The sequence below is a fragment of the Pseudorca crassidens genome, chromosome 21, assembly GCF_039906515.1.
Source record: "Pseudorca crassidens isolate mPseCra1 chromosome 21, mPseCra1.hap1, whole genome shotgun sequence".
Taxonomy (NCBI): domain Eukaryota; kingdom Metazoa; phylum Chordata; class Mammalia; order Artiodactyla; family Delphinidae; genus Pseudorca; species Pseudorca crassidens.
Genome location: NC_090316.1, coordinates 4,156,320 through 4,171,325, shown reverse-complemented (window position 1 = coordinate 4,171,325; position 15,006 = coordinate 4,156,320). Strand labels below are relative to the sequence as shown.

Below are 15,006 nucleotides of genomic sequence, written 5' to 3'. Positions count from 1 at the left end.
GGTTGCTGTGCGTGGGCTTTCTCTAGTTCTGGCGAGCGGGGGCTACTCTTGTGGTGCGCAGGCTTCTCATTGCGGTGGCTTCTCTTATTGCGGCGCACGGGCTTTAGGCGTGTGCAGGCTTCAGTAGTTGTGGCTCGCGGGCTCTAGAGTGCAGGCTCAGTAGTTGTGGAGCATGGGCTTAGTTGCTCCGCGGCATGTGGGATCTTCCAGGACTAGGACTCAAACCCATATCCCCTGAATTGGCAGGCGGATTCTAAACCACTGCACCACCAGGGAAGTTCATGCCTGCTTCTTTAAGAGCTTCTTTATAGCTGTGGCCCTTGAGGTGTCTTATTCTGTGTCAGTGACAGCTGTGATGACCTCCATTCTTTTTTTTTTTTGCGGTACACGGCCCTCTCACTGTTGTGGCCTCTCCCGTTGCGGAGCACAGGCTCCGGACGCGCAGGCTCAGCGGCCATGGCTCACGGGCCCAGCCGCTCCGCGGCATGTGGGATCTTCCCAGACCAGGGCACGAACCCGTGTCCCCTGCATCAGCAGGCAGACTGTCAACCATTGCGCCACCAGGGAAGCCCATGACATCCATTCTTATTGGAACGGATGGGACCCTGGGCCCAGAAGACAACTTTTGCACAAGCTTTACAGATGGGTCCCTGTCCTGAAGGATATTTTTTCCTATCTCTTCCCAACTGCATCTCTTCACCATGACAACCCACATCCCATAGTAGCGATCATGCATAAGACTTTTACCCTGCGGGGCTTTCATGCTGAATTCCATGTCTAAACACCATCAGACAAGCCGTCTCCAGGCATTCATGGTGTCCTTGTGCCCCCAGGGTTCCCCTCCATTTCTTCTCACAGAAATGTCCACCATTCACACACTGGCAACCTAAAGTGGATTTTATAAAACGGGGAAACCCGGGGCTTCTCAAGCCCCTTATTGTTACACACGCGGTGAAGATACACAGCGTACTGAACAGCCATTTTAAGGAGATGACAAGCAGTGAGGGCAGGAAGCTCTTCTTGGTTTCGGGGTTGTTCACACCAGTTCACGTGAACACCAGGCCTCCAAGGGATGAAACCTCTGCCACATCAGGCCCCTGCAGCCGGGATGCTCCTTTCCTGGTGCAGTTTAGAGTGAAGCGTCAGAGTGGTTCAGGGTGGAGAAGGGGGCATCGTTCCTGTCCTTACTCACCTCCTAGAACTGCTCTGCAGTGCAGACCCCGCTCCTGCGATGGCCTTGCTCCATTTGGAAATCACTGGCTTGTGGAAGCACTGACGTCATAGTCCCTAAAGCAGTGCTTTCCAACCCTGGCTGCACGTTGCAATCTCTTGGGGAATCCAGGGCACGCTACAGACTAACTAAATCGGGATCTCTAGGGGCGGGGTGTGGGCATTGCTGTTTTTAAAGCTCCCCGGGTCACTCCAGTGTGCAGCCGTTGTTGTGAACCGCTGCCTTGAAGGAGTCGCCAGCCCTAGAGCTGGAACATCCTCCCAGGTAATAGTTCTCAGGCCTGTGCCCGTTTGGGGGCTGGTCTCTGGAAGTTGTGATACTCTTTGTGGAACATTATGAAATATATTTGACCTTCTCTCTGTAACTAGCACATGACCTTCATTTGGTCCTTTCCTTCTCCCCAAATAATACTCTAGCTAACACTTACTGAGTGCTTCAAGCATTTTGTGTATTAAGTGCTCTATGTGTACTTCAGTCCTCACGAGGACCCCATGAGACGGGTCTTATATTACAGTCCTGCGTATTTACAAGCGAGGACACAGAGGCAAAGAAGGCTTCAGTCGCCTACCCAGGATTACAGAGCTGGCACTTGAACCCAGGTGCCCTGGCTCTGGGGTCTGCACTCCTGCCTCCTGCCTCTCAGTCCACGGAGAGAAAGCCAAGCACTGATTCATTCAGTAGGCATTAACAGAGCCCCTACAGTGTGCCAGGCCCTTACTCATACTTTTCATTGTCGTGAACTAGGGGTGGCTTAACAGATAACAGACCTGTGTAATGCTGTCAGAAAAAAATGACTTAAAATCAATTTCAAAATAATTATTCTTGGTTGATGTCTTATAACACCAACTCTTCTATATCTAACAACCTCAAACAGCAAGTTAACTATCTAATTGAATGTACTTTGTTTTACTTTCTTTGAGATGCCCTCTTTGACCCATGGATTATTTAGAAATGTGTTGTTTAATTTCCAAGTGTTTAGTGATTTCCTTGTTTTTCTGTTAGTGGTTTCTACTTTGAATTCATCATGATCAGAGAACGCACTCTGTATAATTTCACTTCTCTTAAGATTGCCGGTTTGTTTATGGCCTAAGATATAATCTGTCTTATTGAACGTTCCATGGGTGCTTGGGAAATATGTGTATCATGCTATTGTTTGGTGGAGTATTCTATATACGTCAGTTAGATCCTGTTGCTTGACTGTATCGTTCACACCTTCTGTACCCCTTTTTTTTTTTTTTTGCGGTACACGGGCCTCTCACTGTTGTGGCTTCTCCCATTGCGGAGCACAGGCTGCAGACGCACAGGCTCAGCGGCCATGGCTCACAGGCCTAGCCGCTCCGCGGCATGTGGGATCTTCCCGGACCAGGGCACGAACCCATGTCCCCTGCATCGGCAGACGGACTCTCAACCACTGCGCCACCAGGGAAGCCCTGTACCCCCATTTTTTTTTCTTCTGTATCCTTTATGATTTTATGTCTAGTAGTTCTATTAGTTGCTGACAAGGGGATTGAAGTCTCCAATTATAATTGTGGAATTGTCTGTTTCTCCTTTCAGCGTTATTGGTTTTGGCTCTATGTATTTTGAGGCTCTGTTGTCTGGTGCGTATGTAATTAGGGTCATTATGTCTTCCTGGTGGATTGATGCCTTTATCATTTTATAATGTCCCTCTTTGTCTCTAGGATTTTCTTTGCTCTAAAGTCTACTTTATCTTATATGGCCACTCCTGTTTTATTAATGTTTGCGTGGTACATCTTTCTCCACCCTGTTTTCTTTCAGTTTATCCATGTCATTTGTCAAATTTGAAGTGAGTTTCTTGTAAACAACTGGAGTTGTGTTACGTTTTTATTAATCCACTCTGCCAATCTCCTTTTTAAAATTGGTATATTTAGGCCATTTAGACTTGAGGTAATTATGATGTGTTAAAGTTTGTCTCCCAAGTTAACAGTTTACATAACCAGGGTACATTTTCTTTAGAGATCTCACCAAGAGATGAAATTAACAACAGCTGTCAGTGGGTACTTGACCAAGGGATCTTTGTTTATTTGCATGATTTTATGGCCAAAGTAAAAGTTTGATGTCACCCTCTTGAAAAGTTTTCTAAGCTAAATTTAATTGAGATCACACTTAATTGCATGGGGTTTTAGCATCTCAGCTAAACTCAGCTAATGCCCATTTGTTCATGTGTTTGGTGGACCCAGAACTTTCTTCTGAGGAATATTTGGTCCCATCTGGGGACTCCCTGTGTGCAGCTCCTTGCTGAGGTCAAGTGGCCGTCTGTTCTGGTATGTGCCCTGTGTGTCATAGGAGGATGTCAGTAATACTGCAGTCATGGTGGCTGACAGTGTTTGCATCTGCTCGTGGTGACCAGCATGGTGTATTTTCATGTCTGCATGCCCTTATCAGTTGCTCTCACTCCATTATTACTGCTGCATTGCAAACTATCCTAGAATTTAGTGGCTTTTGATCCCCATTTTCACATACTGACAGATTCTCTGGGTCCAGAGTTCAGAAAGGAGCCAGTGGGGACGACTGTCCCTATTCCAGCTCCTCTGGGGCCACATCTGGGAAGGTGGGAAGGTTGGGGTGACTCAACCCTTGGGAGACAATCACCCAAACGTACCTTCCCTTGCAAATCTGGCAGCTGCACTGTGGTGGCGTGAGCACCAGGACAGTCCCTGGAGCTAGGCGACCCTGGGGTAGTTGACCTCTTACGTGGTGGTCTGGGCTGTGGGAGAAAATGTTCCAGAAAACAAGTAGCAGCTGCATCACTCCACGGTCCTCTCTTGGACAAAGTAGCCACAAGCCCACTCAGATTCGAGGGCATGGGCCCTCCCTTGATGGGAACCTTGTCAGATAATTTGGGGGTCATGACATACTTGAGAAAAAATATTTATGGAGTACTGCCACCTAGATAGGTTAAGTGGTATCTGTTCTTTTACATTCTCTAAGTTAAAAAAAAATTTATATTAACTATCATTTGAAAACTGCATAGCCTAACAGACCACCTTGTTTTGATATGCTGTGGAATTACTTTATGCTTGACTAGTAGGTCAGTTTCAGGCTATGTGAGTAAGGTTGCTGTAGGAATTCTCTAGAGGTTCATAACCCTAAGATGTGTTTCGCTGGGTCTATTGTGATTTCACGGACGCAGTGAGTCATGTGCTGTTTGTTGTGTGTCCTGTGCAGTTGGAGAAACTGAAGCTTTGAGAATTGACTTTGTCCAAAGTCACAGAGCAAGTTAATCGCTGACTGGAATTAAATTCAGTGTCTTTTTCTCCTGGGGGCAGTGTCTGTGTAAGAACGTCCCTGGCTCTTTCATCTAAGGTGTCCCTTTATGACGTGCCACCCCACGGGGTGATGGACACATAGCTCGGCGTTCTGAGCAGATTGTTTTACTAAATGGGAGGTTCCTATTGGGTGACAGACTTCACAGCTCCCAGTGGTTGGTGTTCCATTAGTGTGCTGTTCACCCCAGAGGAGAAGCATGTTCACTTCTTCACAGTGTGCGCTTCCCTGGTGATCAAGCTGAGGCGTGTGTCCATGTCTGTTTCTAAGGATGGGGAAGAAAGTGGGGCATAGGATTCATTCTTCTAAAAGAAAGCTAATCTCAACGGGGTTTTCTTCACAACCTGTTATGGTGATTAGGACATACTTTTTTACAGTTTAGGATCGAGATTGTTATATTTTAGCTAGAATGATTGTCAAAAAGTAAAAGAAAATCCACAAACCAGGATCCAAGCAAAACCAATAACCTGTGTGTTCATCTGGGGACCCACCTGGACCCTCTCCCAGCCTTAGGACTGTCCGAAGCTTTCTGCATGGACACGTCCACCTCCTCTCCATTACTCAGTCCCCACATCTCCTGGACAGAGCCAGGGGCTTCTCACCGCCACCCCCCACCCCCGACCACAGTGCTCTCCAGGCAGGCCTGGGTCTTATTCATCTTCATGGCTCTAGTCCGTTACCGTGATGGAAGGTGCGTATCAAGGGACCGTGGAGTGAAGGAGCGACTGGGTTGATGGTTCACAGAAGCATAACCCATCACTCACTAGCCTCTTGCCTTTCCTTCTGCCCTTGTGGCCCCAGTGTTTGCAAGAAATGATTCATTATTCACATTTCATTTAAAATACTGCTAAAATTTGGGCCATAGCTCCAAACTCTCTCATGTTATGAAGGAGATGTTCAAATAGAAAAAAAAAAAAAAGGGGGGATTGGGGTCTGAAAAGTGCTTTCTTTCCGTGTTAGTTTTCCAGGCTGTTGTGGCCTCAGTTCCTCTCCCTTTCTGTGACCCTGGAAGCAGCAGGGGTCGCAGGCCAAGCCGTGCTCTGAGGCCTGCTCCGTGGGCCTCTGATCACGGCCCCCTCCCAACAAAGCTCCATTGATTCAGAGCATTATTATTTATTGCAATGGCTACTTCTGGTGTTTACTGTCTAATGTTGGTACCAGTTTGGGGGTAAACCAGTGGTTCCCCAATTTAATAGGTCTGGTGGGGGGGGCCCAAGAATCTGCCTTTTCTAAGGCTAACCAGTTCCTGCCAGCAAGGACAAATGCAGGTGGACCAGTGTCTGTTGTGGTGGAAAATGGTGACCTGTGTGCCAGGCCTTCTGATTCTTTTACTCTTCCGCTTGGTGTGGTTGATCTGTCTTGTGGCAGTTCCACAGAAACATGCATGCTTTCGCCCAGATAGCCAGTGGTTCCGTGTTACAGCCTATCTGTAAAGCTAAAGTGAATTCTTACCACTGACTAATTGGATAAGTTAGCCAAATAAAATAAATGCTTACAGGAGGTCCAACTTAGGATATTCCTTGAGGCACAAAGCAGTCGACATGGATGCTTTGACCTTACCCTGTGATTCGATTTTTAAGACCAGGAAGTAAGAGCTTGGTCTCGTGAAGTATCTTGTTTAAAGTGTTGTGAAGTGAGTGTGAAGCCAGGGTTATACCAGGGTCTCTGGCTTAGGTGCTGTCAAGCACAGCGACTGTCAGGACAGCTTGAGGCCTGGACGTGTCCACAGCGGGAAGGAGGCTGCTCTAATCGTGTTGATGATGGAAGGGGTGTAGGCATGCTGCGGTGCAGGGTGGTGCTAACCACCTCTGTGTAGGGGTGTAGTCAGATAAAGCATTGTGGTATCTGATAACTACAGGTCAGTGATTTGAAAATTCCAGTTGATATTATACATTAGAAATGGGTTTCTCAAGCAACGGGTAAAAAAATTCTGTTGCGATATTGCTAAGAATGTGCCTTGACTCAGATTTTATATATGCTAGCTTGTATATCACCAGGCCTTTTACCAGAATATCAAGAATCCTGGTCTCATACAGATGGCCAAAAGGCACATGAAAAGAGCTCAACATTGCTAATGATTAGAGAAATGCAAATCAAATCTACAATGAGGTATCACCTCACACCAGTCAGAATGGCCATCATCAAAAAGTCTACAGATAATAAATGCTGGAGAAGGTGTGGAGAAAAGGGAACCCTCCTACACTGTTGGTGGGAATGTAAATTGGTGCAGCCACTATGGAAAAATAGTATGAAGGTTCCTTAAAAAACTAAAAATAGAACTACCATACGTCATATGGTAGTATATGCCACTACTGGGCATATACCCTGAGGAAACCATAATTCAAAAAGAGTCATGTACCACAGTGTTCATTGCAGCAGGACATGGAAGCAACCTAAGTGTCCATTGACAGATGAATAGATAAAGAAGATGTGGTACATATATACAATGGAATATTACTCAGCCATAAAAAAGAATGAAATAATGCCATTTACAGCAACATGGATGGACCTAGAGATTAGCATACTAAGTTAAGTCAGAGAAAAAGACAAATATCATATGATATCACTTATATGTGGAATCTAAAAAATGATACAAATGAACTTATTTACAAAACAGAAATAGACCCACAGACACAGAAAACAAACTTATAGTTACCAAAGGTTGGAAAGGAGGGGAGGGATAAATTAGGAGCTTGGGATTAACATATACACACTACTATATGTAAAATAGATAACCAACAAGGACCTACTGTATAGCACAGGGAACTATACTCAATATTTTATAATAACCTATAATGGAAAAAAATCTGAAAAAGAATATATGTATGTGTGTGTGTGTATATCTATCTATCTATCTATATATATATATAGATATATATGTATGTATAACTGAATCACTTAGCTGTACACCCAAAACTATAACAATGTTGTAAATCAACTATACTCCAATAAAAAAATAAAATTAAAAAAATTAAATTAAAAAAAATGAAGAATCCTGGTCTCTGGGTCCACAGTGACTTAAAAGAATGAGTTATTGGATCCAGCTTCCAAGCATATTTGATGCCATTGTATTGATATATAGCACAGCAAGAGGAGGGCTTGCCCAAGCCCGGACCCATCTGACTGACAGCAGTGATGCAGTCAACGACGAATGGGGCAAAGGGACATGATGTCATAGTATTGATAATAATAGTAATGACATCATTATCGTTATTACCACTGCTGACATCACCGAGTGCTTCCTGGGTACCAGGCATGTTTACATGTGTTAATTTATTTAATCTTCACAACATCCGTATAAAGAAATAGGGCTGTATTTTTATTGATCCCGTTTCTTAAAGATGAGGAAAGTGGTGCCAATGAATCAATCCATAATACGTTATCTCAATCTTCAAAAGTGAGTCTCGAGACGGACTTTTCTGATATACTTTGGACAGTTATTGTCTTTCTGAAGTATCTTTATTGATGTTTTTCTGTTCTCAAAAGTCAAGCTCAAAAAGAAAGGAAGAACAGAAAAGAAAGAAGACTTGTAAACATCCTTTTGAAGGTGAGGTTGATCGACCTTTAAGAGCTTGGGCATCACAGGCTCTTGGATTCACAGCCGTCCTGCCCGTCACCCTGTGAGCAGCATGTCATTCGTAATGTGGAACAAGTTACTCACTTACCTTCTGGAAAGGCCTCCATTCTCCCGTCTGTAAAAGGACGTGGTAAAGGGTGGACCCTCTGGAAGCCTCCTTCGAGTTGAGGTGGTATTTGTGAACGTGGTCTGAGCAGCCACGAGCAGACTCAGCTGTTTGGGCTGCGTGGCCTCTGCTTCGGGGTGAGCTGGACGAGTGGTCGTGTACACACAGCTCACGGTCCCCAGAAAAACGGCGAGGTCACACATGCCCTGCTCTCTGACCCTTAACCCCTGCGCATCGCTGCTGCTGTATCTTGAGTTGCTGCTTTTCCCACATCCTGGACGTGCCGTCCGCAGCTGGTGGGAAGCGTGATAACGGCGTCCGAATTCCTGTCCCCGGGTTTGCTCTGGAGCCTAGAGACCCCCTCCCTGGTCCCCGCTCCAGGCCCCTCAGACTCTGCTCAGTTGGGCAGCGTCGCTCTGTGTGGCTTCCACGTTGGTTCCCTAGAGGGAGGAGAAGGGTGCATCCCCTGAGACCCCGTCCCCGCAGAGTGAGAGCTCGGGTGGGGTTGCAGTCTGTCCTGCCAGTGTGGAAGCCTGGCCTCCCCGGGAGCCCGCTTTTCCACGAAACCTAAACGTCCTCAGGAGCCTTTTCCCGTGACTCCGCTGTCACTTCTGACCTCGGCCCCTGAGCTGCGGATGCTCACTTGGCCCGATTTCCCCCTCTCCGATCCTGCATTGCCTTCGGCTCTCCCCCGCACCCTCGGCCGGACCCCAGTGAGTCCCCTCGGCCACTTTCTTCGCGGTGCCGACCCCCTGGCCCTGCACGTGTGTCCTGCAGAGCCGGCCTGGATCCGCAAGTCCTGTCTCCCCATCCTTGCTCTGCTCCTCCAGCTGCCGGGGACAGTCCCCTCGTGCACGTGCTCTGTCGGGGCTCATGGGGGCCCCCTGTGCCCTCGTGCCCGGCTGTGGGCCCCTCTCACCCTGCCTTGTGCCGCCCCGTCTCTCCCGTGTCGCTCCTAACCCCCGTTCTCAGCCTGGCCTTCCTCCTGCTGCAGGAGAAACTGGACATTTGTCCTCGTGCTTCCTTGAGTTCCTCGTCCCACCCCTGCGTGGTCCGCACCCCGCTGGCCTCCTGCCCTGTGCTGGGGGGTAGGTTTCCCCCTCTCTGTCCCTGGTCCTTCCCTGGGTGGGGCCCCACCGGGGCCCCACCCCTCCTTCCATCCGTGTGTCCCCGTGATCTGTTTCTGTTTGCTTCTTCCTCTCAGCGCGTGACGGACTTGTTCTTTCTACTTTTCAAGTCCTTCATGAAGGACTTGAAGGACTTTCCAACCCTCTGAGTTCCTCTGGCTGCCACTCTGCTGGGTCCGCCCCTTCTTACCCAGCACCTCCCCACCCCACCTGCCTTCTGCGCCACAGAAACAGAGCTCTGGCTCCCGTGGAGCTCAGCTATGGGGGGGCACAGGGGCGAGGAGGGTGAACACCCTCAGGTAACGGGCGGCAACGGCGCTAGAACAGGGCGCGTGGAAGAGGGGACCGAGGGGGACGAGAGACGGCCTCGTGGAAGAGGTGCATCTGGGTTGAGACCTACAAGGGGGGGAAGGATCCGGCGGTGCCCTGCCTAGGGAGGCATCCCAGGCAGAGGCGGAGGAAAGGGCAAAGGTCCTGGCGCAGGAAGGAACTTGACAACTTCCAGGAAACAGAAACAAGATGCTTTCCTCACCTAGCTCACTCCTGCCCCTCGACCTCTCATCCTCTTTCAGATTTGCTCCAGACCCTGTCGCTTCCGGGAACGTCATGGCCGGGGCCACCGTTGGGCCGCTTGCCATCCAGTGGGCTTGCGCCGTCCTCATCTTACTTGACCTTGACGCAGCAGCGGGCGCTGAGCTGCCCTGGCCCACCGTGAGCTTCCCTGCCGCCCCGTCCTGTGCCTGACCTGGCAGCCTCCCTGCTGACTACGCAGCACCGGCCTCCGGGGCCCCTCTTCTCACTCTCTACCCTTCCGCAGCCCCCGAAACGCTGGGGCATCTCACTCTGCAAAGGGCCCGTCTGCTGAGCTTCAGACACATGCTCCTCAAGTCAGCATTTCAGACTTTTAACTCATAGGCCTCGCCTCACCTGTAGCTCACTCCCCTCGCCTGCCCTCTCGCCTCTAACCGGTTCTCTCCAGCCTTTGCCACTTGCCCTCCTCTCGCTGGCGCTGTCTCAGCTTCCTGCTGAGTCACAGGGTTTCTTCCCTCAGTGCTCTGATCTCACCCCCGTCCTCCATCCACACCTCTGTCAGGCGATGGCACTAACGCCACTTCGCCTCTCCCGAGCTCGGGGAGGGTTTGCTCCCTAGGAGGCCCTGGTGGCCAGCGTGCTGTGCCCTTACCTCACTGCCCAGCTTCACCTCCTGCACCTGCCTCTTGTGCCCCAGCCTGGCTGAACTGCTGCAAGTTTGCCAAACATAACAAGTTGGTTTTGTTTGTTCAGTATCTTTGTTATCTTTCCGTGGAATGTTCTCTCTGATTTTGTAGTCTTGGCAAACGCCCAGTCTCCAGTTCTCGTGAAATATCGTCTGTCAGCGTGTCCACACCCTCAGCAGGTGGAGACGCCCTCCTTTCTGCTCCTTGCACCGTGGGCAGACTCTCAGGTGCTTATTATGTTATATGTGCCTCTTTGGTTTACCTGTCTGCCTTCTCTCTAGAATGTGAATTCTGAGAGCACAGTGATTTTCTTTTTTAATCTTTAATTTATTTTTGGCTGCATTGTGTCTTCACTGCTGCATGTGGGCTTTCTCTAGTTGCGGCGAGCGGGGGCTACTCTTTGTTGCGGCGTGTGGGCTTCTCATTGCAGTGGCTTCTCTTGTTGCGGAGCACAGGCTCTAGGCATGTGGGCTTCAGTAGTTGCAGCACATGGGCTCGGTAGTTGTGGCGTACGGTCTTAGTTGCTCCCCGGCATGTGGGATCTTCCCGGACCAGGGCTCGAACTTGTGTCCCCTGCATTGGCAGGCGGATTCTTAACCACTGTGCCACCAGGGAAGTTCCCACAATGATTTTTTTTTATCACAACCCTCTTTATATCTCTAATGGAGAACACAGTCCATGGTGAATGATACCCATAAGGAAAATCAATAAGGATAAAAATAACCATGTCATGTGACTATGAATTGTGCGTGGCTGGTGGTACACCTGGTGAGGAGCCCAGCCCGCTGCTACGCTGGGATCGTAACACGTCTTCGCTTCCCACCTAGTATCAGGTACATGATTGTCTTCATGGAGATGATCTGTAGCTTTGTGGGGAAAAGATGGCTCTGAAAAGAAGTCGACTGCCAGTATCAGTGATGAAGTAAGGAGCAACCCTCAGTAAGTGAGGTTCTTAGAAATTCTTGATGGATTAAGAACTAAGTGTTGGAGCCCGTGCTCCACAACAAGAGAAGCCACCGCAGTGAGAAGCCCGCGCACCGCAATGAAGAGTAGCCCCCGCTCGCCACAACTTAAAGCCCGCACACAGCAACGAAGACCCAACGTAGCCAAAAATAAATAAATAAAAATAATTTTTTTTAAAAAAGTAGCAAGTGTTGAGTTTGTCTGCATGGATCTACAGCATGAACAAATGCAATAAATAGGAATAAAAAAGGGGATTCATGAATTGTTTCAGCAAGGACATCAGTCGGTGCAGCCGTTTCTCATCAAAAGAAATGTTTAGTGAAAGTTAACGGGGATGAACCTGAGTCAGGACGCGTACAGAAGCGGCTGTGAGCTGATGCCCTGTGATGCAGGAGAAACAAGGTGTGTGGGCGTCCCGTAACCTGGCAGAGGAGGAAAGCTGTAAAGTGGTTACTTTTTACTGTCTTTATGGGGAGAATTATTTACATTGTGGTCTCTGAGCATTTGGGGATTCACGGCAGTCTTTCGCAAATGTCAAATGTCTGCTACTTTCCCTAAGAAAATAGAGCTGACAACAGACGGCACTGTGATGACGTCTTGTCATCCCACGTGGCCTGAGAGTGAGACGTTTCATCTAAGTGGAATTCTCTAGATAACTGAAGCACCACAATAGTAGAAAATTGCCATTGTGAGATAAAATCTTTCTCAGGTATGTCCCAGTTTCTCTTTCTGAACAGACTAAGGAGATTAGGCTCCTACGCTGATGTCTTCAAAGGCAGTTTACATGGGTGGAGTATTTTTTTTTCTTTATATTAGATGATCCCAGACATTTCTGTTAAATTAAAAAAAATAATAACATTCTGTCTCCCCCTGCTGTTAGGAGGTGACCTGTCACTACTTACTACTGTCAGCATTTCTGCCTGTTACACCTTTTCTTTCCGCATATACTCTCCTTTTTCTGGAAATTTTTTTTTTCATGAAAATCCCCCCCCTTTTCAAAATTTACTACTTTTAATGTGTTGTAGACTCTGAACTCAGATAATTGTTATTTAGCTGCTGTTAGAGCTATGGGTAAAAAAAGAGAAAATCTCCAAGGGGGCCTGTAAGGGTTATCCGAGGGTGGAGGAGCTATGAACTGTGGTTTTTACCACAGACCTTATGCTGTTTGTCTGACTTCTCAGACGCTGCTGCTTCTTCCTTTGCTCTGAGGGGTTCGTGTTGGGTATGGAAGACGACCTCGAGGGAGGAAACAGCTTCCCTGAGTCTCCGTGTGCTCGTCTGTAAAATGAGAGGCTGGACTAGACCATGTCTGGGGGCACATGTGTCACGGGCCAGGAGAGCAGCTCCACACAGAGGTGTTTAAGCTCTCAGATCCGCGTGCCTGGAGGAACGAGCGATCACTTAGGATTGAGAAAGTCTGGGAATCTTCCCAGGGGAGGAGGGTCCTGTTTAGAAGGGGTGAGGGGGGACCGGTGGGGACCTGTGTCTTGAGAAAGTGCCAGGCCTTTTCACAGGACAGCAGTTATTGTGGTAAAATACACATAACGTAAAATTCACCACTTTAAGCTTTTTTTCTTTTGGCCACACTGCGCAGCTTATGGGATCTTAATTCCTCAACCAAGGATTGAACCCGCGCCCTCCGCAGTGAGAGCATGGAGTCCTAACCACTGGACCACCAGGGAATTCCCTATTTTAACCATTTTTAGGTGTACAGTTCATTGGCATTAAGTACACTCACATTGTGTGTAACTGTCATCCCCACGCATTTCTAGAACTTTTTCATTATGTCGGACTGAACTCCGTGCCCATTAAACGCTAAGTCCCCTCCCCCTGCCCCACCCTCTGGTGAGCCCCAGTCCACTGCCTGTCTGTGAATTTGACCACTTTAGACTCCTCGTACGAGGGGGTTCATACAGTCTCTGTCCTTTTCTGTCTAGCTGACTCCACTTAGCTCGTGTTTTCGGGTCCATCCGTGCTGTAGCATGTGTCTGAATGCCATTCCTTTTTAAGGCTGAGTAACATTCCATTGCATGTATAGACCACGCTTTGTCCATCCATTCACCTCGTCATGGAGGTTTGAGTTGTTGCCACGTTTGGCTGCTGTGAATGATGCTGCTGTGAACATGTGTGTACAAGTGTCTGTTCAAGTGTCTGTTTTCAGCTCTTTTGGGTGCACACCCAGAAGCGGAATGGCTGGGTCAGATCATAATTCTGTGTTTAACTTTTGAGGGAACTGCCAGGCTCTTTCCATAGCTGCACCATTTAACATTCCCACCAGCGTTGCACTTTCGGTTCCAATTTTTCCAGGGGGAAGAGTAGTTGTATATGCTACATGCTCGACGTAAACCCAGTTTCATGTGAGGCAGGGGCAGGACGTACAATTAGGACAGGAGTCGGGAGCCAGATGAGGGAGGGTTTGAAGGCTTGGCTGTAGTATTGGTGCTTTGCTCTCTGGGCTGTGAGAAGCTGCGGGGCTTCTGAGCTGGGCCAGAGCAGGAGTAGAGTGATGCTATAGGAAGCTAAGGGCCTCAGGGTATGTGCAGGATGGACCAGGCCCTGGAAGTGGGGCAGGGGTGTCAGAGGTGGCAGGTGTCTAGCTGGGGGACCTGGGCTCCATGCGGGAAGGTAGGAAAGGCGGGGATGAAAGTGGAGACACCTCTGGGTTCAGCAGTGCAGCACTGGCCGCAGCCATGTCCACTCGTCCTGAGTGAGGGTGGGGACGTGAGGGCGGGGACCTTCTGCATCATGATTTCTGAGGTCCTTAAGTGGAAGGCAGGATGGAGGGGGTCACGTCCGCATCTGGTAAGCTCCTCACCTACTGAAGGAGCAGACATTTGCAGCAGACCGAGGAGCTGTATCTTGGATTCCTGGAGGTGTCCCCATCTAGTTGTTGGTCCTGGGGCCTGGACCCCTGGAGGAGAGCAGGTCAAGCACGGGTCTGCCGGCACAGGGAGCAGAAACAGCAAACTCACAGGAAGGTCGGCACCTAGTGGCGGAAAGAGGGAAAAGGCGTTAGACTAAGCTCTAAGCCAGCTCCAGAGTCCTTATTTATTTATTTATTTTGCGGTACGCGGGCCTCTCACTGTTGTGGCCTCTCCCATTGCGGAGGACAGGCTCTGGACGCGTAGGCTCAGCGGCCATGGCTCAAGGGCCCAGCCGCTCCGCGGCATGTGGCATCTTCCCGGACCGGGGCACGAACCTGTGTCCCCTGCATCGGCAGGCGGACTCTCAACCACTGCGCCACCAGGGAAGCCCAGTCCTTATTTTGATCTTTAATTTGCATAGTGGATAAGAATGATACTGCCCTATAAAATATTACTAGGGAGGTATTCGCGTGGCCAACCTGCTTTGCCTTTGTCATTGTGCGTGCAGCTCGTTGGCTGAAAACCCGATCCTGCCACGGTGCTTCTGCTCCCTTTCTCTCAGAGGGAGGCTGTCCGAGTTTCCACCTCTGAAGGTTTCCAGGAGGCGCGGGCTTTGTTTAGGTGCTGTCCTTATGT

The 15,006-nt window shown here is 49.0% G+C and overlaps 1 protein-coding gene across 4 annotated transcripts in view; it reads left to right on the top strand.

The window, feature by feature from the left end:
* CSGALNACT1 (chondroitin sulfate N-acetylgalactosaminyltransferase 1) overlaps positions 1–15,006 on the top strand; it is a 321,135-nt gene that overhangs the window by 261,543 nt on the left and 44,586 nt on the right. For 3 of the 4 annotated variants that reach the window (XM_067722138.1, XM_067722140.1, XM_067722139.1), the window contains exons 4-5: positions 9,899–10,037; positions 10,655–10,770. The exons of the other annotated variant lie outside the window; for it this stretch is intronic. In XM_067722138.1, coding sequence (XP_067578239.1) covers positions 9,899–10,037; positions 10,655–10,770 — 255 coding nt within the window. The remainder of the gene's footprint in view (positions 1–9,898; positions 10,038–10,654; positions 10,771–15,006) is intronic. 4 annotated transcript variants of the gene reach the window in all.